At 49.9% G+C, this 27428-nt stretch overlaps 1 protein-coding gene across 1 annotated transcript; it reads left to right on the forward strand.

Annotated features, from left to right (window-relative positions):
- Positions 1-20243: 20243 nt before the first annotated feature.
- On the forward strand, positions 20244-22181 carry LOC142246726 (protein FAM200C-like). Its single transcript, XM_075319779.1, has one exon. It carries the CDS (start codon positions 20244-20246, stop codon positions 22179-22181), a length of 1938 nt encoding a protein of 645 aa, XP_075175894.1.
- The last annotated feature ends 5247 nt before the right edge of the window (positions 22182-27428 follow it).

Genomic DNA, 27428 nt, shown 5'->3' on the forward strand with positions numbered 1-27428 from the left:
GAAGAGAAGCCAGCAGCTTGCTAGAGAAAATGGAGTCCAGACGTGGATACCCAGAGCCAGGCTCTGCTGCCTGGTGGTGCCGGGAGCTTGCCCTCTTCTGTGATCAGCTGGAGGCCAGGATTATGCGACGGCTCTATGAGGAACGCAAGGAGCTTCTAGAGAAGGCTGCAGCGGTCCGGACCTATGAGGAGAGAGCCGCGCGGAGCCTGCTGGATCGAGCGGCGACGACGATTCAGACCCCGATGGGTGAGTCCGGTGTTGCCCCGGCTAGAACAAGAGCCCCGACCCTAGCTGCTACGACCGCGGTCCCAGAGGAGGCGTCCGGTGCGGCGACGCTGAGTGAGGCCGCAGCCACGCTAGGTGCGGCCCGCCAAGCCCAGGCCGCTGCAGCGATGCCCCGCCTGTCCCGCAGGGCTCCGACCACCACGGCAGTGCTCATCCGTGCTGCAGGTGTGACGCTGACCCAGGCTGCCACCCTGCTGAACCCGGTCCGCCAAGACCCCAACGCAGCAGCGACGCTCGTCCGCGCCGCAAGTGATATGCTGAACCAGGCCGCCGCCCCGCCGGGTGCGGCCCGCCAAGCTCCGATCACTGCAGCGACGCCCGGCTCAGCCTGCACGGACCCCATCGAGGCTGCGACGCCAAGTGAGACCGCGGCTGCAGTGTCCAGTCCGGCCCGCCAGGAACCGGCCGCGACAGAAACGCCAATTCAGGCCGCCGCCATACAGGGCGCGGCCCGCCAAGACCAGGCCGCCGCCATACAAGGCGCGGCCCGCCAAGACAAGACAGACGTACCATTTACCCCGGCCTGCAAGGCCAGAGCAGACATTGCTCCCCAGTCCACGGAGGTCCCTGATAGGAAGCCTATGCTGGGAGAGGACTCCACCTACTGGCAGCTGAGGGCTGACATGGAGGCCAAGTTTCCGAAGTGGTTGGTGGATCAGTACGTGCGCCCCCCGCGCACCCCCAAGGAGATTCAGGCAACCCCTGCAGCCCCGCCAGAGAGTCCACCGCCCGGACCAGCTGAGGACCACTCATCCCCAGCGCTGCCACCGACGGAGTGCCAAGAAGAACTAAGGGGGAGAGGAGGCCAGGAAGCAGAAGGGCTGACTCCGACGCCAACCGCAGCAGACCCATACCCAGAGCCAGAGATGCTGCCCCATTCTCGCTGGGATGAGGAAGACCTAACCCCATCTGCTGACGAAGATCAGCCCAAAGACCTCACCTGGGAGCCCACAGGCATGAACCCAGCCCGCAAGACACGGCGCAGCAGAGCAAAGTATCCTCCAACACCACAGTCTCCAGAGCAGAGAGAGGTCACAGCCAGAGACCTAGAGGAGAAAAGGTGCCTAAGAAGGTCTAAAGCCCAGGCCAGAGGACCCCTTTACAGAGGAGTAGTAGAGGACTTCAACTTGAAAAGCGGATACGGCTTTATTGTAGTAAGAGGAATAAAAGAGGGCATATTTGTGAATCGGAGAGATGTTCAAGCCCACCTGCCCAGAGGACATTCAGGCAGAAATTTGAAAATTGGAGACCTAGTACAGTTCACCATGCATGAAGGCGAAAGGGGATTGTATGCCCTGGACGTAGCGCTATGTCCCAGCAAACCTTACAGCCATCCCATGCTACAGGAAAGACAAGGAAGACAAGAAAGACAAGAAAGACAAGAAAGACAAGAAAGAAAAGACAGAGATAAAGAACCAGATGTAGAAACAGACGAAGACCAAGAAAGGAAAGATAAAGAACCTACAGATGAAACAACCACAGACAAAGATCCTACAGATGAAACAACCACGGACGACGACGGAGAGCAAGAAAGTCACAGGTGCCGGTGCCCTACATGCCCACGCCCTGGTGAAATGGAGGAGTAGAGTAGAGAGAAGTAAAGAAATACAGCAAGTTACCAGTTGAAGTTTTGACAAGTTTTGTTTGCAACGTTTAAGAAATGCGCCCACAAAAACTATTGTGAGAAAACCATAAACCTTAAGGCTATGAACTTGCTATAGCCACAAACTCTCGCAGTGTAAATAGTTACACCAGTGGCACCACCACCAGGGCCAGCCTGTTTAGGGGCTTGGCTCGTCTGCAACCAGGGGGGCCCGTCCGTAGAAAAGGGCCTTGGCTCACTTGCGACCAGAGAGCACGCCTGTTTATGGGGCCTTGGCTCACCACCACAAAGAGGGTACCTGGTCGGCACCAACTGTGGAGGCCGCCTCTACATCCTGCCAGAAGAGGCTGAAGGCGCGGATCCACTAGGCCAGGTATACCCTGAAACCACCAGCCCATGAAAGCCGCCTCTACATCCTGCCAGAAGTGGCTGAAGTCGCGGCCAACGTGAAAGGGTTTTGGGTGGGTTAACGGACTTGTGGGTGGAGGGTGGTGATGTACGATAACTGGTGATCTTAAAATGTTTTACCATGTTTTAATGTTTTATGCATTTTAAAATGTTGTCTTGCAGCCCGAGGACGTGCTGGTGATAACTAAGGGGGAATGTGGCGCCCCTGACCTGGTCAGGCACCACTGAGTACTGCACCCATGCTGGGGACAGTACAATACAGGTAATCCAGATGGCTGACAGGGGTGTGGAACACAGGCGCATAGTGATCAGGTCTCACACATGTACCTTTGAGAGGACCCCTGGGGATCCCAGGAGGGGGCAAGCCTTCACCTTCACTGGAATAGTGGAGGGGGTAGAGCCTCCATCTCCTCTCAAGGGGTGTGGTGGAGAGTCTGGTTGCTAGGTGGCGTAGGCAAGAACAGGAGAGGAGGAGCAGTGAGCCAGTTCAGTGTAGAGTCCAGGGAGCTCAAGTGAGGAGCAGATCCCTGGAGCTGTGCAATCTGACAGCGTCCGCACAGTGGCTATTGACGGGGGAGAACGGTCAACTAGGAGTGCTGCCTGAAAGCCAGCTTCAGCTAGGGAGTGCAACGGAGTGGGAAGTAAGGAGACTGCTAGAGAGCACCAGGCCCAACCGGGCGGCAGATCCCGAAGCGGGGATAGATTCAACTTTCTTCTGCTAAACCTGCCGGTGTGGGGCTCTTAAAGCCCACACCACAACACTACAAAAGCCGCAGCCACGTAACCACAAGTTAGGGCCCATAGGTCATAGGAGGCAAGAGGCTGGAGTGGCCTGGTCCGGGGAACAAGCACACGGCAAAACAAGAAGGGGAGAGAGGCTTGGAGCATCTTCCCTGGGTGACCCCCATAGGGACTCAAAGTCGGGGTTACCCCAAACCACCAAGGGCTAAGGAAGGCGAGTCAGTAGTCACCCTCATAAAGTCAGCCTGAAGGATACCTGGTTCCACCTGGTTCGTCCCAGCTACGCCCGGGTTACTCACCCTGCCATCAAATGTGAGTAAAAACCCTGAAAGACACTCTGCCTGTGTGGTCATTCTGCGACTTGTAGTACTACGCATCTACACCGGGCCCTGGGGCTTGCCTCACTCTCAGGAGGCTATTCCAACTAACTGCACACACCATCATCCCCAGGCGACCCTCAACCTGCAGTGGCGGTCCCTACTGGCCGCAATACTGAGAGTGGCGTCACGATCAAAACCGAAGATTCCCTACCTGTGACCAGCACCAGCTACGTGGAGTCCCTGAAGGTATGCACCGACACAACACCGGTGGGGCTTCACAAGGGCTGTAGCTGAGCTAGCTACAGCTGGTGGTCACGGTCTGCCTTGCGCTCTCGCTCTGCAGCCTCACGCTCTGCCTTGCGCTCTCGCTCCGCAGCCTCACGCTCTGCCTTGCGCTCTTGCTCTGCAGCCTCACGCGCTGCCTTGCGGTCTGCCATGAGGTCCTGGTAGCCCTCCCGGTCTCCAGCCTCGAGTAGGGCCATAGCCAGTTGTAACAGGGCATCCGAGCCTACGAGGCTCGGAGGATTGGCCGGTGGTGATCTGCGGCACGCTGCAGAGCCAGGGGATTCACTGTCCATTTCAGAGCGGAGGACTGGCATCTAGCTCCCTGAGGACATTTGGGTGAGCTGCTCCTCATTTTGTCCATGAGTGCCAGGTTGTGCAATGTCCATGCGTCAGGCTCTTGGAGGGCTCGTGGACAACCTCCTCATTGCTGTCCACCGCACCGCCCTCCATCTCTTCATCTCTGGCCTGAGCATCGGCCATTTCTTTAGCTTTGTAGCTCCTGGTGCCCTCAGCCATTGTTGCAGACTTTGGTCACTGACACAGAACTGACACCTGATGCGCTCACACACCTTACAGTATCTGCACTCTGACACTCTAGTGTTGGTCTGGTCTGAAGACCCCAGCAGCCACAGCTGCTACCGGCAGTCTTTAGTGTCTGGGAGTATGGGTCTCACACTCACACACACTATTATCTCGATCCCACCGCTTGCCACCAATATGTCACGATCGGGGGGTAACAAGCGGGCATACACCCCTCCTTTATACCTCACGACCGACAGACAGAGCACGTGACGCGCTCTCTAGCGCCCCTATTATAGTCAGGCCAATTATGGAATTGCCCGAACATAAGCAACGAGGCCGCTATTCTCCTGTGCCGATGATTGAAGCTCTCCCGGGAGAGTGAGGTATATATTCCCCCAACTTCAGCGGACGGAATATATAAAAACCTCCTCCAATCTCCCCGGCTGCCCCACAATGACCCTTGGCACAAACTCACTGCCACCAACCGATTTACGGTCACTATTAGCCGAACACACAGACGTGGGATCCGAGATCGAGATAACAGAACAGCCCAAGATTAATTATATAATTTAATCGGCCTAAGCCGCGCTAGAAACTACAATATATACAATAGGGAATCTACGGAATATACAGTTATGTCAGAGTACATTTACAACAAAGCATGAGTTACAAACAGGCATACAATTCAAGCAGTTACCTTTTGCGTCTGGCCACAGGGGGGCGCTGTTCGACCAGGTTTCAGGAACTTTCTCACAGGTCTTTCCCGACCAGACTCCCGAGCAGAAGAACAAGCTAAAAATGTCCAAACTGTGTTTATCAATCTGGTCAAATCCCTGTGGTACTTTTCTGATTGAAGGAGCTGTGTGAAGGAAAAGGGGGGGTGACACCAGGAGAGGGCTTACTGACATGACTTGAATAATATCATGATTTATCGTCATATCTCCGGATTTACCTCACACTAACATACTTGCACAAGGGTTTTCAAGGGATTTCTAAACATCCATTAGCCTTCTAACAATTAGCAAACACAATGTAGCATTAGAACACTGGAGTGGTGGTTGTTGGAAATGGGCCTCTATACACCTATGTAGATATTGCATTCAAAACCAGACGTTTGAAGCTAGAATAGTATAGAATAGAAATTACCACATTAACAATGTATAGAGTATATTTCTGTTTAATTTAATGTTAGCTCCATTGAAAAAAGTGCTTTCCTTTCAAAAATAAGGAAATATCTAAGTGACCCTAAATTTTGGAACTGTAGTGTATAAGTCCGCTAAAGGAATTCGCACCGTCGCATTTACAATCACAACATTTTGCATAGACACCTCATTTGACTCAGGGAACGTCATAGACTATGTTTTGAGGGGAAATGTTAACCCTGCGCTTTAAAGTTATTCGCGAATAAACCTGTGTACATTAAAGTCAATTGAGCGGGAGCTACAGGTCATTAATAGTAGCTGTGATTAATTGCTATAGGCAAGAAAGGACACTCTTAGTATAAGAAGCTTGTGTGTGAGGTAATATGATATCGGTGAAGAGACAGACAGACAAGGAAAGAGGCAGACAGACAGGGAAAGAAGCAGACAGACAGGGAAAGAGAAAAGGGTTAGAACAACCAACAAGCACGGTTTATTAAGCCGTGCCATAATGTGTACATGGATGAAGCCATATACAGAACATAAATGCAGAAAAAGAGAAAAAACACTGTACAACTTCAATTTATGAAAATAGAAAAATCAGTTTATTTAAATAATCAATCCAGAAAAAACATACATAAAAGGATTAAAAGGATTTTTGGTAAGAGGACCAGCAGGTGGCGTGCTCACTTCACAGCTCAGTAGGTATTAAGAAAAGAAAATGTATTGAGAAAAAAGAGTAATATCAGCTGAGCAAAAGCACCACACACAATTATCCACTGATTAACACTTATAGAATAAATGTAAAAAGCAAAAGTGCCATAAACCACAAAGACACAATGTCCAGGGGTAAAAGAGTTTGTGGTACTCAGAGGACAACAGGCAGGCACAATTAAAACAGCAATAAAGCTCTACAATACAGTGAAATTGTATCATATACCTGAGTCGTGGAGTGAGGATCCAGGAAACCCCGACCTATAGGTTTCGATCTAATGGCTTCTTCCGGGCAGAAGGCATTAGATCGAAACCTATAGGTCGGGGTCTAGGGGAGGGGCTTTAGATGGGAAACATGTCCATATAACTCAACCACCTAACAGCGGATAATATTTCTATAATTATAAGGGCTATTTTAGTATCATCCTGATGGCTTTGGTGAATTACGAGTTTATATTTGTTGATGTTGGCATGAACGGCAGGGTTTCCGATGAGGGTGTTTTAGAGCATCCACGCTTTGGCGAGCGTTTGAACAACTGTGACCTGCACTTGCCTCTCAACTCGGAGACTAGAGGCAACCTTAATTTTGTTTTTGTTGGCGATGAAGCCTTCCCGCTTTATCCCAATCTTATAAAACTGTTCCCCCAAAATAATCTTACGGAGGAAAGATGCATTTTCAATTACTGATTGTCACAGGCATGCCGGGTAGTTGAAAATGCCTTTGGTATCATGGCCAATCGCTTCAGAGTTTTCCACACGTCCATTAACATGAAGATAGAATCAATAGACTCAGTTGTTTTGGCCTGTTGTGGGCTTCATAACTTCCTTCGTCGGCGTGATACTAATAGCTACTGTCCATTTGGCTTCGTGGACTCTGTGGACCTAACAAGTGGGGAAGTGGTGCTCGGCAATTGGCGTGAAGACAGTCCCGCGATTGCAGGCCTTCAGCCTTTTGAACATGGCAGAAAGACCGATGATGAAAAGACCTGCCGAGAGAACTACTGTCACTATTTTAACGACCCTGGTGCTGTTACTTGGCAGCATCAGATCTTATATATGTGCCACCCCCGTGCCAGCAGCCGAGCTGCTCGGATCCGAGTTCTCAGTGGCTCGAGGGTCTCCGGACCCGGGGGTCGTGTGGCCGCTGAAATGAAGGGGGTATTTACAAGGGATTATAGAGTTTGCGACAGCACACATGGTGTGTGGTAATTAGGAGTACCACGTCTGCAGTTGGGAGTACCCGGGGATGATGGAACGGGGCAGCAAGGTGTTAGAACCCTCCACGGGTAGGGGGATGCCCCGGGACTCAGTGTGTGGGGATAAGGCCGTGGGATGCAGGGATCACTCTTGTACTCACTCAGTCCATTAAGCAGACACCGACAACCGAGTAAACCAAATCTCTGGACACTGCTGCCGCTGAGGAGAGCTAATTCGGGCGGGTCCCGTCCTCAATGGTGCTGCCTGGTGATCTGTGACCAGCCTCCTCGCACTAAATTTACTTCTCTGGTGGTCCTGGTAGTATGGAATTTGCGGGTCCCACTCCCCACTGTGGCTAAGTATAGGAGCTTGCTCTCAGGGCTCATGCTTGGGATTTTCTGGACCGTTTTGAATGGAAAGTCCTATCCCCCTCGTTGCGCTAGTGCCCCGATTTTGGAGCGGTTGGGAACGAATCTTGAAGGCTCCGTTCTCCACAGGTAAATTATCGGGTTGCATGCAGCTACTCCCCGACCTAGGGTCCACGTACCCCATCGTGCCTTGGTCCCAGCTCGGTGATGGTGCAAGGCCACCGGTAGTCCTGCTCGACAGACCCGAGCCCCTTGCCACGATCCCCTGCGACCGGGGGTCCAACTATTCTATGACCAGACCACCGTCTGCTACCTAGACAGTTTCCTTATGGGAGTCCCCGCTCCCGACCTCCTCAGAGTTCCTTACAGCTCGAGGGCTACTCTCTACTAACTTACAGACTACACTTCTCACCTCCCCTCCCTGACTCCCCCAGGTGGGCGACTCTATTCCACTCAAGACGTCCACTGTTGTGTCTGGTGGGAGTGGTGCAGGGTGTATCTAGGATTTGATTAGCTGATGTAAGCAACACCATTTGGTTAGGACCCATAACCAAGAGGGAGGTGGATACTGCATGGGAGGGCAGATTGTGCAATACTGTGTGATGACCTGATAGTCCAGGGGCGTTACATATACACATATGTACAGCCCTGGGGGCTCGGCTGTTCCACTGGCCGAGCCGCTCGGGTCCGGGCTCGGGTTGTCGGTGGCTCGAGCGCCTCCAGACCGGGGGCCACGTCGCTCTGTTAGAGGGGAGGTGGTGGGGCGGTTGAACGGGGTGTGTCGTGACGCCACCCACGGACCTCACGGGTTCATTCTCACTCAAGTCCCGAAAGAAGGCAAAAGCCCACCGATACCGAGTGAGTGCCACAGCCAAAGGCCAAACACCTGATGGGCCAGCGCCTGCGGGCAACCGAGGGCTCCTCCGGTAGCTGAACGCCGGAGAACGGGCTACCACTGCCCAGGCAGGGTAGCCACCACAGAGAAACGGTGCAGGGAAGAGGGGGCCACCATCACCCTCACAGGGGACACAGGCAGCCGGCTGCGGGACCCGACCATCACCGAACTTTGGTTTACCAGTGACTCTGAGTGTGAATTAACTGTGAGTATACCAGTGCCATCCGGGCACCGCACCGCCATACCCTGCACCGCGACAATACCCACACCGCCTGTCCCCCTCAGCGGGCCCCGGGACACACCGCCCCTACCCACGGAGGGTTTAACATCAAGGCTGCGCCACAACACCGCCACCCGGGAGCCCCCACCATCACCAGCAGCGGTGGTGCCAACGATCACGCCACGGGATCACCTGGTGTCGGAGTTGGCGCCTGCGTATAGCGCTTATCTCCGGCACCATGTTTCTGAAGCCTGCATTACCAAGTCATTATACTCTCGTGCCTTAGAGGGCAGCGCATGCGCTCTCGCTTCTTCAGATGTAGTTGTGACTGTGCACGCTCCCGCGTGGACTGGGGAACAACTGATCTTACCGATTACTGCTGTGCTGGCCCGGTGTCCTGAGGTGTCACGATATCATCTGCTGCAGCTAATCGGTAAGATCAGCTGTTCTCCAGTCCTGTTGTGACCGCGCGTGCTCCCGCGGTCACAACTAGATCTGAAGAAGCGAGGGCGCATGCGCCGCCCTCTAAGGCACAAGAGTATAATGACTTGGTAATGCAGGCATCAGAAACATGGCGCCGGAGATAAGCGCTATGTGCAGGCGCCAACTCCGACGCCAGGGTACTGAATAGAAAAATTTACATAGAGCCAGAGAGAGGGAGAAAAAGGCGGCGGGGGCGGGAATCCATGTGCATAACCCGCCCGGATATTATCTGCAGAGGTGCAACTGTCAGTCAAAAAACTGATGAATTTTTAAACTTCACAAACTTGGATTTCAAAGCCTAAACATCCGAGCTGCCCACTAATGGTATGTAGAGAATGTGCCTGATAGTGCCAGTACTGCACTGGCTTTACCTTATATACGAAAATCCTGGTGTTTGGTTCCCTTTAAGGCTTCTTTAGACTGGATGCGGTCCAGTTTCTGTACTCACTCTGTGGGTGGATCTCCATCTCTGTTGATCACACTGCTGCTACCAGTTGTGACGGGGTCCTTCTCCCATATCACACAATCAACAGACCAAGAGATGGCTGTACAATCCAAAGAGCATTTATTCCAAGTAAATCAAATGGTCCATAACATAATCCACCATACAGAAGGTAAAAATAGTAAAGAAACACGAATATAGTCCTGTAATGTGATAACTGTCCAGGTCTCTGAGGAGACGCAGCTTTTCCCTCAGAAGTTCAATCCTGCTTCTTCTCTCGTAAGTCTCACCCAGAACGACAAATCCCCCAGGTAAGCAGAGAATTTAGGTGGATCCCAGGCCCCCTTTCCCCAGACTGAGGGACAGGAACACTACAGGGGGTGATTACCTACAGACAATACAATGTACACACAAGCAATACAAATAATGGACAGTGAACTGTACCGCCCTGGGGGCTCGGCTGCCCTGCCGAGCCGCGCAGATCCGGGCTCAGGTTGTCGTTGGCTCGAGCGCCTCTGGACCGGGGGCCACGTCACTTTGAAAAGGCGGTATCTTGCTGGCGCTACAGGTAGGGGTGGTGCGGTGGACGGTTCACGACCAGAGCCGCGGTATTGGTAAAGTTCGTGACGCCACCCATGGGTCGTGGTGATTGTCGACACCACCACTGCAGTGAAGGTGTAGGGGCTCCCGGGAGCACGGTAGTGGCGCAGCTAGGTGTTGACACCTTCGTGGGTAGGTGCTGTTTGTCCCGGGGCCCAGTGTTGGCAAGAACCTTGGGGTGCAGGGTGAGATGTTGCGGTGCCGTGCCTGATGGCGCTGTTGTACTCACGATTATAACCACACAAGAGTCACTGGTAAACCAAGTTCGGTGATGGTCGGTGCCCGCAGCCGGCTGCGTGTTTTCCCCGATAAGGTTGGTAGTGTCGCCTTTCTCCTGCACCTCAATATTGTAGCTGTTGACTCCTATGCCTAAACAACGGTAGTCTGCTCCCTGACTTTTGTACGCCGGAGGAGCCCGTTTGCCCGCAGACGCTGGCCATTTTGGATCTCTGGCCCTTGGCGGTGGCACTTATCCGTAATGGTTGGGCTGTTGCCTTCAATCGGAACTTGGGTGGGAAAGAACCCTGAGGTCCAGACCGCAATCAGTTAATTCGACTAAAACCCAGTGGCTTCTGGACTAGTTCGGGGTCTGAGTACCCTGCCTGGTGCTCCGGTATCCAGTTGGCTCCCCGGTTCGGTTCTGGCGGGCCACTACCCTGTCCCGGTCCCTTACGGTTCCACTGGTCGTCTTACCGGTCTCCTGCAGGCGGCCACTACCGTCTGCTTGCCTGGTAGATAGGGTACACAGGCTCCAACCTAGGCCCCCAACAGATCAGTTACTCCTCTCTACAGCACCTCCTCTCCTTTCCTTTCTCCTACTATCTGCTAAGACTATCTGCTCAAACTCAACTGTTTGTTTTTCCTGCCTCAGGCCATCCAGACTCCTCGGTGGGCGTGGCCAAATGCCTGGCTCCGCCCACCTGGTGTATCTGTCTGAACCCGAGGGAGGCGACCCAGATCTTTAGTGTGACTGGTATTACCTTATTAGGGTGGGGTGTGGTGTGTGGGACTATCTGTGACCCCTGGCTAGTCCAGGGCGTCACATTCCTCCTTGGTTTAATGCAGATCGTCCGCGGGCTGCCCGACCAACACCGGTTTATATTTCTTTGGAACTGGAAAAAGAAAACGGGAACATGTACAAGCATACTAAACTTTTTACATTGTCAAGAATATTAAAATTTTCCCTTACGGGAGGCATTGGCTTAAACGTTACAGGAACATTTCAATAATAACGGGTCCATGTTCTTCCGCTTTCCCACCCAAGCAACCTAGACCTTGATGCTGCCCCTAAGAAACGGGCAGCACCCCTTTTCCCCAGTCCGGAAAACGGGAACTGATCCAGGCTACCCAAGCCGGAACGGGTACGGTACTTCGCACCCGGCAGTCACTCAGAGGCCCCACGTCCAGGGAACCCCTGACCCGGAGGATGGTCACCGGTTTCAGTGGTGACCGGACCCCAGCCTGCTCCGCTGCAGGTCCTCCCTCCAACCAACCTCTCCGGAGACTAGCAGTAACGGGAAGGGCATTAAGGGCACTATTTACAAGCCCAAAAGTTCTTGGGTGGCTTGCCAGTTCTCAGCCATGTTCATGATTACTCATGTAAAACAAGGGACAGAAACGGGGCAACAAAAGTCCCAACGGGGACGGGCAGTTGAATCCCAACGGCGATGGTCCTTGTAGCTACGGGAATCCGCTACCTTAATCTTCACTTTCATCCTCCACTTCGTACTCTGCCTCCACTGTGACTCCTGGGCTGTACGGTGGGGGAGGGGTCTGGGAGTGCTCCGGGCCTTCATGCCGTGCCCTTCTCTGCACACTCAGGGCATATCAGCCCCTGTCCCCGCAGTGGCGGGCATACGTGACCAACTCTCCGGGGATCAGGTCACGGTCCGGGTGACCCATAGGCAGGTGGGGGTACACGTCCCGACGGGACACAAACACTTCGGCCTCCAGGCCGGGCTCAAACATGAACCCCCACCCCCTGTCAGGGTCAAAGCGCCTGACCTGTCCTTCATATCTCGGGCCCCGCATCCGATAGGTGCACACCGGAGGTTTTCTTTTCTTTGATTGTGCGGGCCAGGATCTCCGCCTTCCTCCTCTCCCGGGCTTCGATTTCCCGACCCAGCTGGCTCTGCTGCCGCTCCCAATACGGGGCGTCTACGTGCCCCTCGGGCGCGCGGGTCGGGCCCAGCCGGAGCTCCCCCGTGCCAGCTACGACCAGCACCTCATCTGGGGAACCCCGCTGTGTCGCGGCCTGGAGCGCTGCTTTGCAGCTACAACCCTGCGCCGCCTCATCCGAGGCCTGGGGTCAGGACGTGGCGGGACTTCGGGTCGCAGTCGCCTCCCTCTTGGCCGGGCGGATTGCCAGGGCCGGGATCTCTCGGGACGCTGACTCATCCGGGACCTGCGGGGCTGCTTCCGGGACGGGCACCTTCCAGGGTAGCGGAGTCGGTGCGGGCCGAACATACGGCCGTCGGCGGGCTGCTTCTACAGGCGGGTCCTTCTGAGCCATCAGGATGGGCTCTACCGCCGGTGTAGGGGACGGTAGACCGAGTGGGACAGCAGCCGCCACCAGTATGGGCCATGGGGGAGGCGACAGGGGAAGCAGGGGCAGACCGGGTCCCTCAGCCGCAGAGGCCAGTCCCTCCAGGACATAGGGGCGTGGGTTACTCACCCGGTCCTCCTCCAAATTCGCCTCCACCTCACGTGCCCGCACGGCCACAGCCATATCTCCCATTTCGGCTGCCCACTGCTCCATCAGGTACCGCACCTGGACTTGCAGACGGCAGCCCATCAGGGTCGTCCGGGCTTCCACCCACGCCGCTGTGCCGGGCGCGGGCTCCGGGAACTTGGGCTTGTCTGACGGGGTGGACATGCTGTAACTTGTGTTTCCAGAAACCAGACGGGTGGCGGGGTCCTGGCGTCCCTGCCCTTTATCCATGCGGTCACATGACAAACAGTCCTCGCCCGCCCCCCTTGGTCTTTTCGGGGCATTCTCTTTGCTTTTCACTGCGCCGCTCTATTCTCAGGGGGCGGGGCCTCAACTTCGCGCCCTTTCTCTCAGGCAAGATGGTGAAGCCGGGAAACTTCGCGCCCAAAGATGGCGGATCTTCAGATTTTTCAGCGGGACGCCGCTGACTGAAACTTCAAGGCACACTTCCACTGGTAAGTGGACTGGCTCAATCCTGTTCGTGACGCCAGAAGAGTCGATGTGTACCGCCCTGGGGGCTCGGCTGCCCTGCCGAGCCGCTCGGATCCGGGCTCAGGTTGTCGGTTGGTCTAGCACCTCCAGACCGGGGGCTACGTCGCTCTGAAAAGGGGGTGTCTTGCTGGCGCTACGGGTAGGGGTGGTACGGTGGACGGTTCACGGCTGGAGCCGCGGTATTGGTAAAGTTCATGACGCCACCCACGGGTCGTGGTGATTGTGGACACCACCGCTGCGGTGAAGGTGTGGGGGCTCCCGGGAGCGGTGTAGTGGCACAGCTAGGTGTTGACCCCTCCGTGGGTAGGGGGTGTTTGTCCCGGGCCCGGTGTAGGCAAGGGCCTTGGGGTGAAGGGTGAGATGTGGCGGTGCGGGCGGTGCCTGGTGGCGCTGTAGTACTCACGATTATAACCACACAAGAGTCACTGGTAAACCAAGTTCGGTGATGGTCGGTGCCTGCAGCCGGCTGTGTGTTTTCCCCGGTAAGGTTGGTAGTGTCGCCTTTCTCCTGCCCCTCAATATTGTAGCTGTTGACTCCTATGCCTAAGCAACGGTAGTCCGCTCCCCGACTTTTTTACGCCGGAGGAGCCTGTGTGCCCGCAGACGCTGGCCCTTTGGATCTCTGGCCCTTGGCGGTGGCACTTATCCGGAATGGTTGGGCTGTTGCCTTCAATCGGGACTTGGGTGGGAAAGAACCCTGAGGTCCAGACCGCAATCAGTTAATTCGACTAAAACCCAGTGGCTTCTGGACTAGTTCGGGGTCTGAGTACCCTGCCTGGTGCTCCGGTATCCAATTGGCTCCCCGGTTCGGTTCCGGCGAGCCACTACCCTATACCGGTCCCTTACGTTTCCACCGGTCGTCTTCCCGGTCTCCTGCAGGCGACCACTACCGTCTGCCTGCCTGGCAGATAGGGTACCCAAGCTCCAACCTAGGCCCCCAACAGATCAGTTACTCCTCTCTACAAAAAACACCAAAAAACTGAGCTGAAACGATGTTCAGTAAACATGCAATATTACAAGCATGTGAATTGCAGCCTTAAAGAAGTTGTCCAGTTACCAAAACTGATTTTTTTTTTCTCATAAATCTTGCTAATATGTGCCTCTCCACACATCTATCATGTTATTTTAGCAATATTAGCTTTTATCGTGCTCTAGCAGCACATCCTCATTTCTGGCTCCAGCTCTGATGGAGTTAATCGCTCTCTTGACTTCCTGGGTTCAGTTACTACAACTTACATAATCCATTGCAGTAACTAGCAATCTATCTCACACCCACTCCGATCTCCACCCAAACTGTTCCCTCCCCTCAGATCTCCACCAAAACTGTTCCCTCCCCTCTTTCCTGTGTGCACGGCTTAATCATGGTAATAGAGCTTTTAACATTTGGTCTTTCTGATCTATTTCATAGTATGTATTGTGTACTGTGTATTGTGCAGGTGACTGGATGCTACATGCCACTAACTGTCTCCACTCTGGGACTCCTTGTGCAGGTGAGAGTGGAGAAACTTGGTACTATGCAGCAGAAGTCACAGAGTGGAGCAAGTTAGTGACATGTATCATCCGGTCACCTGCACAACAAGTCCCAGAGTGGAGCAAGATAGTGACATATAGCACACTATGTGTCAGAGCAGAGCATGTCACTAACTGTCTCCACTCTGGGACTTGTTGTGCAGGTGACAGAGTGGAGCTAATTGGTCCCGTGCAGCGTCCGGTCACCTGTGCTGCTGGTAGGAGCACATGATCACACTGCCGACACCGCAGGCTCTCCTGACAGCGGAGCACAGCAGGCGGGTAGTGTGATCATATACTTGCGTGACGGGGGATTTCAGCTGAAGAAACTCCCCCTGTACTCTACACTGGCACCCCGTACCTCCCACAGCTGACCGATGGTAAGTGGCGCGCTCTATCTTCACCACTCCACACTGACACCCTCCGGATCCTCCCCTCGATGCTGAGCTGTGACGTGCGGTAGTCACCGCCCACAGCCCAGTCAATCAATGTGAGCGGTGCCAGCCTCCTCTGACGTACCCGACAAATTTGAGAGCTCGGAACTTGCTGGGACGTCAGAGGATACCAGCGGCCGCAGCCCCAGGGGGTCATGTGACAACTGATAATACAAGCCAATGAAGAAAACGCCTATAATGGTAAGTGGAACTCATAGAGAAAATAAAAAAAATGGGTGAACCACCCCTTTAAGACTAGAAAAAAACAAAGAGAAAAATTGTATGAAAAATACCCTGACTATAAATAAATAATTTGCAAGTGCTTAATAAACAGGGTACTTAGTATATACATTTTTGCAAAAAGGTAAAAAGCCGTCTCACCTCGTCAAGGTGTACCCATCTTGAGACAGTCCCTAACCAACTAAAATTAAAAACATTTTCAATACCTGACTTGTGTCATGTCAAAACTCCAATATGAATGGTGGCAAGTGGTCAGCTGTGTCCCAGATTAAATACACAGAAAAGTGAGACGCAATCAGTTGTTCAGTCTCAGTAATAGATACACAATCACAGTGCGCCGATGGTTTATCATGACAACTGGGGGTCTGCTAAAAACACCGTGCCCGTCAAAATTGAACTGGTAAGAAAACCAATCCATGGCTAGCGTTCATCGGAGACCATGACTATTTTTGCTATATACAGCAATCCTGTAGTACAAACAATCGGCCGATGGCGAGTAAATTACCCTAAAGCAGGGGTCGGGAACCTATGGCTCGCGAGCCAGATATGGCTCTTTTGATGGCCGTATCTGGCTCGCAGACAGGGCTCCTACCTGTCTATGGGAAGGATGCATGCACCGCGCTCCATCAGGCCGCGGTGCACGCTGATATTGGTAGTTGGGGAGCATGGACTACATTTCCCATAACTCCCCCGCCCGTGCCCCTCCCGTGACGTCACCGGCCGGCAGCTCCTGTGCACTGACTGCACATCTTCCCCCAGGAGGGCGCAGGCTGCCCGGGGAAGGGCTGGCGGGGACGGCCGGCGGGATGAGGCTGAGCTGAGGCGGCGGTGGAATGGAGATTGCTCTGCTGTGCGATGATGACATCTGTAAGTGGCGGCATGGTGCAGGGCGGGTGGGATCCCGGCGTTCCCGGGCGCATCACTGCCACTTCTACCCCGAGTTGTCCGTAGCTTCAGCCTGGCATGTAGCAACTATTCCCCGCTGTCAGGAGGGGCGCATACTGCAGAACGGAGCCGGTGCACGGGGCTGGGATCCGCACCGGCTGCTATGAATTGCAGCAGCTTGATATGAGCAAGTGCATGAGAATTATCCGCAATGACCAATCAGGATGCAGCTCTCACCTTCCAAAGGACCGCTTAGAGATGAGAGCTGGAATCTCATTGGTTGCTGTCAGCTGCCTGTCTCTTCCATTAGTTTTATGACTATGGGGGGCAGGCGGTGTGTCTGCGGCTTTATTCTCAGGGGTCCTTCCTGTCCAAACAGCGGCATCTGGCTGGTCCCCGGTAGTTCCATAGATAATGAATGGAGTGAGAGCACCACATCACTAAAAGCCCCCAAGCATGAAATATAGGTGGCAGAAGTCATTTAATTCCAGGGGAGTCCTGAGGGAGAGGTTTTATTTGGGGAAATGGCTATGTTCACACTGTAGAACAGATTTTATCTGTCGCTGAATCAGCGGCAGATAACATCTGCCGTAATCAAAATTTTCTCTATGCAGATTTCACTGCATTATGCTGATGCTTATTTATATTTACGGGAATGCAATCTGCAGCCCCGTAGAAGTCTATGGGAGTTCCGCCAAATATAGGACATTGCAATAGGTTGAATCGCAGCAGATTCTGCAACTGTGGCATGGATGCAGAATCCACAAGTCTCCATAGACTTCTATGGATAGCAGATAAAATCAGCGCATATTTAAAAAAAAAAATCTGCAGTGTGAAAGCAGCCTAATAGTGTCACAGGCCAATCACCGCTAACTGATGCCTGTATACAGCACTTAAGGCAGTGACACCCCTGTGCTTTCCAGGATTGCGGTGGAGGTGATAGGATTGTGCAAGATGTCACATCCTATCACAGCCAGCGCTGCAGCCTCCACTATTCCAGGCAGCGGTATACAGGCAGCGGATAGCAGTGATGGGACTGTGACATCAGTGGTGGTCCTCTACTGTTAGAAGCCCACCGCTTCCACCAGGTGTTTTCAAAGACACCCCACGTTTTTGGGTGACGGTAATATAAGACTGTCTTATTCTCAGAGAAACTAGATTTTTGGCACACTTAGGCTCCTATTCACACTGAGGAATGAAGCACTGAAAATTGTACTTCATTCTTCAGTGTTGGCGCGATGAACATGGGCTGTGTATACTGCCCAATTTGAGTGCAGAAATGCTTCTGCGAGTCCTGTGGGCTCCCATTGAGCTCCTATTGAGCATAACAGGAGGTCAGCGCAGACCTGCAACATTTATTGTCAGGGTCTTTATGTCAATAGGAGCTCAGTGGCAGGAGGAATGCTGCAGCATTTCTGGACTGAAATTGGGCAGTATACACAGTCCTTGTGCTTCTCTAGCCTCACGCAGGCAGCACTGAGGAGTGCAATTTTCTGTGCTGTATTAGGCTCTGTGCACACTGGGAAATGGAATTTTCTTGTGAAAATTCCGCATGCTCTCAAAGATTACCGCACCCGCGGTAAAAAACCGCGGGAAACCGCACCCGAAAACCGCATGCTTTACCGCGGTATTATTCGCGGTATTGCCGCGGTTTTGCCGCGTGCGGGTTGGGATGTGCTTTATTGCATTCAATGCAATAAAGCACATTGAAGAAAAAAAAAAAAAAAGGTCATTTAATTCTGAGATAGTAGATAGACAGACAGATAGATAGAGGGATAGATAGATGACAGATCGCTGCATTTCCCACGGTCGGCAGTGAGTTCACATTACCGGCCGTGGGAAATGACCGGTAATTACCTCTGCTGTCTGCTGCATTCAGCCTGTGTCTGTGACAGTCGCGGCTGGATGTCAGCAGTGCAGGACGCAGGAGCCGGAGCTGTGTGGATTACGCCGGAGCTTTGTTCGGGAGGGGTTAATAAAATGGTGAACGAGGCTTGTTGGTTTTATTTAAAATAAAGGATTTTTCGGTGTCTGTGTTTTATTCACTTTACTTACGGGTTGATCATGTCAGCTGTCACATAGACGCTGCCATGATCAAGCCTGGGGTTAATGGCGGTGGTCCCCCATCACCATTAACCCCTTGTATTACCTTGCCACCACTGCTACACGGTGGCAAGAAGAGCCGAGGACACGCCGGTAGTGCCGCATAATGCATGCGACAGTGCCGGGGCAGCTGCGGCTGATATTCTCAGCTGCCGGAGGGGGAGTGAGGCGGGGGACATTACCCCTGCCCCTCTCCCTCCCCAGCCTGAGAATACCGGGCCGCCGCTGTGTGCTTACCTCGGCTGGACGGTGAATATGCAGCGGAGCCCACATTCTTTGTTTTCTATATTTCCGTTTTCTTTCTATGTGTGTTCTATGTGTCTGTGTCTATGTTCTATGTCTGTGTTCTATGTCTGTGTGTGTGATGTGTTTGTGTTTACTCTCTGCACGGCTTCCTCTTCCTGTAATGACATCACTTCCCTGCAAAACCGCAAGCAAGTGATGTACATTACCGGAGGTAAACCGCGAAATACCGCAGGGAATAACGCAGGAAAACGCAGTGAACCGCACAGAATTTGCTGCCTGCGTTATTCCCTGCGGGATTTCATGATTAACATTGAGTCAATGGAGGGAAATCCCGCAGCGATGTGCGGAAAAGAAGTGACATGCACTTGTTTTTGCTGCGGGATTTCCGCAGCAAAACATGCAGCTGTCAAATTCCGCCCAGTGCGCACAGGATTTTTTTTCTCCATAGGATTTGCTGGTGATTCACTGCAGAGATGTTATGAACATTTTCTGCAGCGAAACATGCAGCAAATCCGCGGCAAAATCCGGTAAGTGCGCACATAGCCTTTCTCTGTGTGAATGTGGGTTATTCTATATATGGGAAAATGTGAGAAACAATAAGCTTGTGTGACAAACTCTCAATAAAGTGATCAAGATAAGCTGTGTTAAATTAAAATGAATGTCACTTTGATACAAAAACTGAGTTATTAGTTCAGCAATGAGCTACATTCACTGCTGAAGTACTTGCTCCTTTTAGCTAATAAAGCCCCTTTATACTTACCTATTGTTCTGACCTCAGATTTATGTCCCAGAAGAGGAGTTTTGACTGTTCCTGTCACAGTGTCTCTTCTTTGCTCAGTGACTGTTTTTTCATCGGAAAGACTGGAAGTTGTGAAGCTATCTGCGCCATATTGGTGAAGAACACCAAGTTGAGAAGAAGCGACCTTCAATCAAATTGCGGACTCCCCCCAAGGATAAAATTTGAGGTAAGAAAATATCTAAACACAAATGGGGCTTTATTAGATAAAATTATGATGTTTTGAATGTAATAGGTACGTAGGCAGGGGTGGGTGATGTTGCTTGTAGTCACTGGGTGTAATAGGTATGGGTAAGGGCACACCACCTGTAGTCACTGGATGGGGGGGGCTACTGGGGTGTAGTAGGTATCCCTACAGCTGACATCTTACCCATATGGTGGGCCATGCTGGGGTATTGAAAGTGACAGCTGAACACGGCCGGCGTCAGCACCCGACTAACCCGTGACGAAAAGAAGACAGCTCTTCTAGAGGTCTACTAAAGTTCTATAGCACAAGGACCAAAAGAAACCTGGAGTTGGCCCTGCTTGCAGACAAATCCACAAATTAAAGAAATAATGACTCAGAGCCTTCTTTTCACCCCACAGTACTGCCCTTTATTGAAGAAGATGGCTAAAAGAAAGAAGGATGAGGAGTATCGTACTTTTCAGCAGGAGTGGACAGACGAATTTGCCTTTATGGAGAGAGCAGGTTCACCAGTTTGTCTTATATGCAATGATAAAATTGCATCCATGAAGCGGTCAAATATAAAGCGCCACTTTGACACGCGCCATGCTTCATTTGCATCGAAATATCCTGCAGGGGACAGCAGGAAGAAAGCCTGTCAAGAGCTGCTGTGCAAAGTGCAAGCTAGTCAGCAGCAACTTCGAGTTTGGACCCAACAAGGTGACTTAAATTCGGCTAGCTTTGTTGGTGCTTTGGCAATTGTCAGAAACGGAAAACCATTCACAGATGGGGAGTATGCCAAAACATTTATGCTTGATGTTGCCAATGAACTTTTTGATGATTTTCCGGATAAAGCCAAGATTATCAAACGGATAAAAGACATGCCTCTGTCAGCAAGAACAGTTCATGACCGTGCCATCATGATGGCAAATCAGATTGAGGCATCCCAAGTGAAGGACATAAATACAGCTCTGTTCTTTTCTCTTGCTTTGGATGAATCAACTGACGTAAGCCATATATCTCAATTCAGCATCATTGCAAGGTATGCTGTCGGTGACACGTTACATGAGGAAAGTCTTGCTGTTTTGCCTCTGAAAGGGACAACAAGAGGGGATGATTTGTTCAAGTCATTCACTGAGTTCACTAAAGAAAAAAATCTACCAATGCATAAACTTATTTCAGTGTGTACTGATGGTGCTCCATGCATGGTAGGAAAAAACAAAGGATTTGTAGCGCTTCTTCGTGAACATGAAAAAAGACCTATCCTTAGTTTTCACTGCATCCTACATCAGGAGGCACTTTGTGCTCAGATGTTTGGTGAGCAGCTTGGTGAGGTGATGTCACTTGTCATTCAGGTGGTCAACTTTATTGTTGCCCGTGCTTTAAATGATCGCCAGTTTAAAACACTCCTGGATGAAGTTGGGAATAATTATCCTGGTCTGCTTCTGCACAGCAACGTGCGCTGGCTGTCAAGAGGGAAGGTGCTCAGCCGTTTCGCAGCTTGTCTGAGTGAAATACGAACTTTTCTTGAAATGAAAAACGTTGACCATCCTGAGTTGTCCAACACTGAGTGGCTCCGGAAGTTCTTCTATCTTGTAGATATGACTGAACATCTGAACCAGCTCAATGTGAAAATGCAAGGCGTTGGCAATACAGTTTTATCGCTTCAACAAGCTGTGTTTGCATTTGAAAATAAGCTGGAACTGTTTATCGCAGACATTGAAACAGGTCGTTTAATACACTTTGAAAAACTGGGAGAGTTTAAAGATGCATGCACAGCAAATGACCCTGCACAACATCTTGATATTCAGCAGCTAGCAGGCTTTACATCCAATCTCCTGCAATCATTCAAAGCGCGCTTTGGAGAATTTCGTGAGCACACTCGTCTTTTTAAGTTCATCACTCATCCACATGAGTGTGCACTGGACAGCACTGACCTGAGTTATATCCCTGGTGTCTCCATCAGAGATTTTGAGCTACAAGCTGCTGACCTGAAGGCTTCAGACATGTGGTTGAATAAGTTTAAATCACTTAATGAAGATCTGGAAAAACTTGCACGACAGCAAGCAGAGTTGGCAAGCAAACACAAGTGGAGAGAAATGAAACAACTCCAACATGCAGACCAGCTGATTGTCAAAACTTGGAATGCACTTCCTGTCACATACCAAACACTGCAGCGTGTGGCTATTGCTGTACTGACAATGTTTGGCTCTACCTATGCATGCGAGCAGTCTTTCTCACATCTAAAGCACATCAAGACTAACATACGTTCACGTTTAACGGATGGAAGTCTCAACGCCTGCATGAAGCTAAACCTCACCACGTATGAACCAGATTACAAAGCCATCAGCAAATCCATGCAGCACCAGAAGTCACATTAATGGTAGGAAGTATTCTATTCATCGTTGGTTAGCAACAGCATTAAAACGTTATTATGTTATAAAAAAAAGAGTTCGGAGATTTGTTGTTCTTTAAAATTAAATACAAGTCAATGTGTGCACTTTATGTACAGTGAGACTATTTAATAAAGTTCAATTATTTATTACGCTGGGTGTGCCTGCTTGTATGTACCACTTTAAGTAGTAAATGCTTTAGTTCCCTATGGGTCTGAGCCTCTCTTTTTTGTTCATTTTCTGTAAGACCAACACTTTTAAAAGGGCCACTGACAGATACAATTGCTCCAGCGGTCACTTAGTACACAAAGGAGTGTTCCTCTCTGCTGCACTAAGCCACCGCTGGACCTAAACAATAATTCGCTGTAAAATAAAATAGATAATTGACATAACTGACAATGCGTTGTGTGACATGTCCAATATTCCAGCTTCTTTCTTCTGCGAATGCCTCAAAGCTGGCATTCTCTCAACATCAGGTGGGAAGAATGCCAGCTTCCAGTCATGCGCAGGAAAAAGAAGAAGCCAGACTGCTGGACTGATGTCATGCATCGCAAGTTCACAATGTAAGTTATTTATTTGATTTTTTTACTGCTAATTACCATTGTTTCAGTCCAGTTGTGGCTTTATACAGCAGGGAGGAGCATTCCTTGCTGTACTAAGTGAACATTGGAGCGATTGATCTGTCAATGGCCCTTTAAACATATTGTACGGCTCTCGCGGAATTATATTTCAAAATATGTGGCGTTTACGGCTCTCTTAGCCAAAAAGGTTCCTGACCCCTGCCCTAAAGGAACTACTAAATACAATAAAAACATACAGATTTTTTTTTTTAAATCATAAAAAATAGTTTTAGTTGAATTACCCCTCTTTTCCCACATTAAAAATACAGAAAAATAAACATGATGTAGTTGCCCTGTTGATGGTGGTCCCCACAGTCCTCCCCATAGAGAGCGATTGCAGACCCCCACACACTATATGATGGCCACCACACCACTATAGGGCACCCACAGCCTTCCCACACATTATGATAGTCCCACAGTTTTTCATTCCAATAATTACATTTTGCATTATTTCTTATGAAGCACCCGAAGAGTTAAACTTCCTGAAAGCCGTTTGAATATTTATAAAATTGAATATTTTGTGGGGTGGTATTTTTTCCTAAACATTTTTTATTGTTTTTTTCAATTTTGTAAACACATTTCAAAATAGGTATGCTTACATAAGAAGGACATTCATCTTCCACAATGTGACGAATAAAGGAGTGATACCCCAGCTTGAAATTTTGGATGATACATACTGAACCAAAACAAGAGTGTTGAAATATAATACATGTAATACAAAACATTAAACCTCTGTGCCATCCTTAAATGCTTCCATTTGTAATAGCGTGTCTTGATACTTCCTCGTCATCTCGTCTCCCCCTCCTCCCAGAGCTCCATCTTAGGTAGTCCTCAATTTGCCCAAACTATCTTTCTATTTCGTTCATAAGGTACTATTCCGAGTGTATAAAAAGTGTCATCAGGTCTATTTCTCCCCGTGTGAATTGGCTTTCAAAAAAATTTCTCCACCTCCCAAAAAACCTAGCTGTCATCTTCCCTTTGTCCCTTTCCGCTTCTATTTTCTCTAACCTCATGAGGTTGTGAATTTAGCCGAGAACCTCCTTTGTAGATGGGCCTTCCCTTTGAATCCAGTGTCTTAAGATGCACCGTCTATCATGGCTACATCACATATTATTGTAAAATTCTTCTTGTCCTGCATGTTTGGTCCCCCCCCAACTCCTCCATCAAAGAAGTGGAAAATCCACACCATTAACTCTAGTTTGCAAGATATTCCCCATGTTGACTGGGCAAATATTCTGACTTGATTCCAAAACCTCTGGATTTCCTTGCATTCCCATAACCAATGTATCATATCAGTTTTCTCTTTTTGACATTTAGGACACAGTGAATCCCTTCCTGGTATATTAAAACCTACAATGGCCCTGTGTATGATCCTAAATTGAGTGTCTCTCCATCCCTCATTGGTAACGTGTTTCCGCACTTGTACCCATCCTTTCTGTATATCGCCTACCACTTCTCGTCCTTTCAATTGTTTCACCCAAGCTGTTAAAGTACGACTATCCTCCCGAGATATAAGCACACCCCTAAATGTTCGGTAAATTTGAGAGAAATTTACATTCGCTACATCACATTCCAAAAACTCATCAATCTGACTCTTGTTCAGTTCTCTTCCAATCTCGCCAAGATCTCTCATTACTCCATACTTCAATTGTTCATACTGAATAATATGTGAACTGTTGAGGTCAAATCTATCGAGCACTTCCCGTCCTGTCATCCACCATCTATCTTCCACATTCATAACATCTTTCATTCTCTTTGTGCCCTTTTCTTTCCATCTAATAAATAACTTATTGTCTCGTCCCAGAGGAAAGTTTGGGAATGCCCAGGGATTTAGATACTTAGATACTTTCCATGAAAGCCCCAGTTTCCTTCTTACCAATTTCCAGGTTAGCATGGTATCCCGGAATGTAATGGAGTTTCTTATGTGCCCTTCAACCCTAGACATTGGGGAATGAAGAATGGATGTCAGATCCCGTGGTGATGCATACTTGTTTTCTATACCATGGTCTGAGTGTCTACTCGTTCCTCTCAGCCAATTAATAACGTGTCTCATGATACACACAAGGTTGTACTCCTGAACGTCTGGGAAACTAAGTCCTACTTCCTCCACTGACTTCATCAGCGTACGCAGTTTTATTCTGGGTTTCCTTCCCCTCCACACAAAATCCGCATAGGCTGAGTTGAGTATATTAACATCATTTAGTTTTAGCAGCAACGGGATTGTCTAAAAGGGGTACAGCAGCCTAGGAAAACTCATCATTTTAATCAGATGGCACATTGCCAATAATGGTAAAGCTAGACCTTTCCATCCCTTTAATTGAGCTATAATTTTCCTGATTATTGAACCATAGTTCAATTTGTATATTGTTTCCACCGTTCTTCCTATATGTACTCCCAAGTATTTGATTGATGTTTGTGCTATAGGTATCCCACATAGACAACCATCACTTGAGTTTCTCCCTGTTGCCCTATGATACTCCTTTAAGAACAGGATCTCACATTTCTTTTTAACTTGAAGCCTGAAAATCATCCAAATATTTCAATTAAGACAAGAGTCTGTGGCAAATCCGCGCTAGGGTCCCCCATATACAGTATAATGTCATCAGCAAAAAGCTGTCTTTATTTCTGATCCCCCTATCTTAATCCCTTTAAAACTATTATGTCCCTGTAGTATTCTTGATAGTGGTTCGATTGCCAGATTCAATGGCAAGGGAGATAACGGACAACCCTGTCTTGTCCCCTTCATGAAAGGAAACACGTCCGAGAGAAAGCCCGGGGTATGTATCCTAGCTCCAGAGTTGGTGTATAGACTTCTGATATAAAGTCACTTTTTACCCACAATCCCTGTGGCCTTCATCATCTTGTCCGGCCAACTCCAATTTACGTTATCAAACGCCTTTTCGGCGTCGAGTGTAACTAGTGCAGGTCTTGTCCCTCCCTCATTGCACCCCAATCTGACCGTATCTACCACTAGAATTGTCTTGCGGATGTTGGGAACAGCATTTCTCCCTTTAATAAACCCTACCTGTTGATCTGTAATTATCCTGGGTAAAATCATGGCCAGTATATTAGCCATGATTTTGGAAATTATATTTAAATCTTGATTAATGAGTGATATAGGTCTGTAACTAGATGGATCGTCGAGGTCTTTGGTCCCCTTAGGAAGTAATTTGATGTACGCTATGTTGGCATGTTTGGGGATTTCTGCTCCTCCCAGGATTGCATTGAAGACGGAGATTAAATCCGGTGAGATCATATCCTTCAGTGCCTTATATAATTCACTGTTGAAGCCATCGGGTCTCGATGCCTTATTAGTGCTAAGCTCCCTGATTGTTCTTACCACCTCCTCCACTGTAATGTCTGCGTTTAAGGCTCCCTGATCTTCCTCTGTTAAGCTGGGCATTTGGGCTTGCCTTAACCATTCTGTCTCATCAGTCATGTCATTATTCCCTGGCCCGTATACCTTTCTATAATAGTCTCCCAACAATTTATTAATGTCCTTGGGATCTGCGTTCACATCTCCCCCTTTGTTTTCAGTTTAGAGATCCCCGTCACTTTTCTGCTACCCCTTGCCAGATTTGCCAACATCCTCCTCGCCCTGTTACCGAATCTATGTAGGTCAGCTTTCTTGTGCAACCCAAATAATTGTTCCTTTTTCTTGGCCCATTCATCAAAACCCCTTTTTGCCTCCAATCATTTATTTTTTTGCCATGGTAGACCTGTCTGCCAAATACTTTGTATATGCTATCCGCACTGCCTCACTATGGGAGTTATAGTTCTCATTGGTCTTCCGTTTGATCATGGCCACATACCCCACCAGACGACCCCTCTGTTAAGGTGAACTCATAACCAGAGATCACTAGTTGCCTACTGCCTGGCCGAATTGATATGGGCCAAGTGCATGCATAAAAGAATCCACACCAGACACAGTCGGATGTGTAATCTCTTCTTGGTCACAGTAGAAAATGGCACCAAACAGACAGAGAGACTCGTGCGTCCTCTTGATATAGGCTAGGGGCGTACACAAGTTCAGATATGCATATTTAGTGGGACAGTTCATGGGCTAGCCAATGGGGAGATCCGTGTTGCTGTTGATGGGCAGGTCTGACTCCAGTGGACGAAACTATGACGATGGGAGGGACGTCATCTGGTGCATCCATGCTGATGGTTTGGTCTGTGATTTCCAGCTTGACCAGGGATCTTCCCTTATATGGTATCTTCTTTCATCTGGACATTCCTTGCATTCCAGGCAAGGTGTGGAGAAACAGGCAATGGCAGCCACCTTTATATCTGTGTCATGCATATGATCTGAAACCTGAATTATGTAAGACAAATCGACATATTTCCCACAATGCTCTATGTCCAGAGGTTAATTAAGTATTTCATTTTATGGCTCTCCTCAACAGTCCCCCCTAAATACTTTATTAACCTTCTGACCCTACCATGGTCCTCTAACACATCAGCTCTAATGCTTTAACTGCAACCTTTTTCCGTTTTGCTATCCGCTATACAAGCAATACTAAGCTTTTGCCCCCGCTGGTACAGACTGCTGATCAGAGAGTTGATCACATCCCGCACACACAGTTCACAGAGGCACAGGTAACTAGAACAGACT

This window comes from Anomaloglossus baeobatrachus, chromosome 7, assembly GCF_048569485.1.
Source record: "Anomaloglossus baeobatrachus isolate aAnoBae1 chromosome 7, aAnoBae1.hap1, whole genome shotgun sequence".
In the NCBI taxonomy this organism is placed as follows: domain Eukaryota; kingdom Metazoa; phylum Chordata; class Amphibia; order Anura; family Aromobatidae; genus Anomaloglossus; species Anomaloglossus baeobatrachus.

Coding starts and splice junctions, on each gene's coding strand:
- LOC142246726 (XM_075319779.1), top strand. CDS start 20,244: ATGGCTAAAAGAAAGAAGGATGAGGAGTATCGTACTTTTCAGCAGGAG.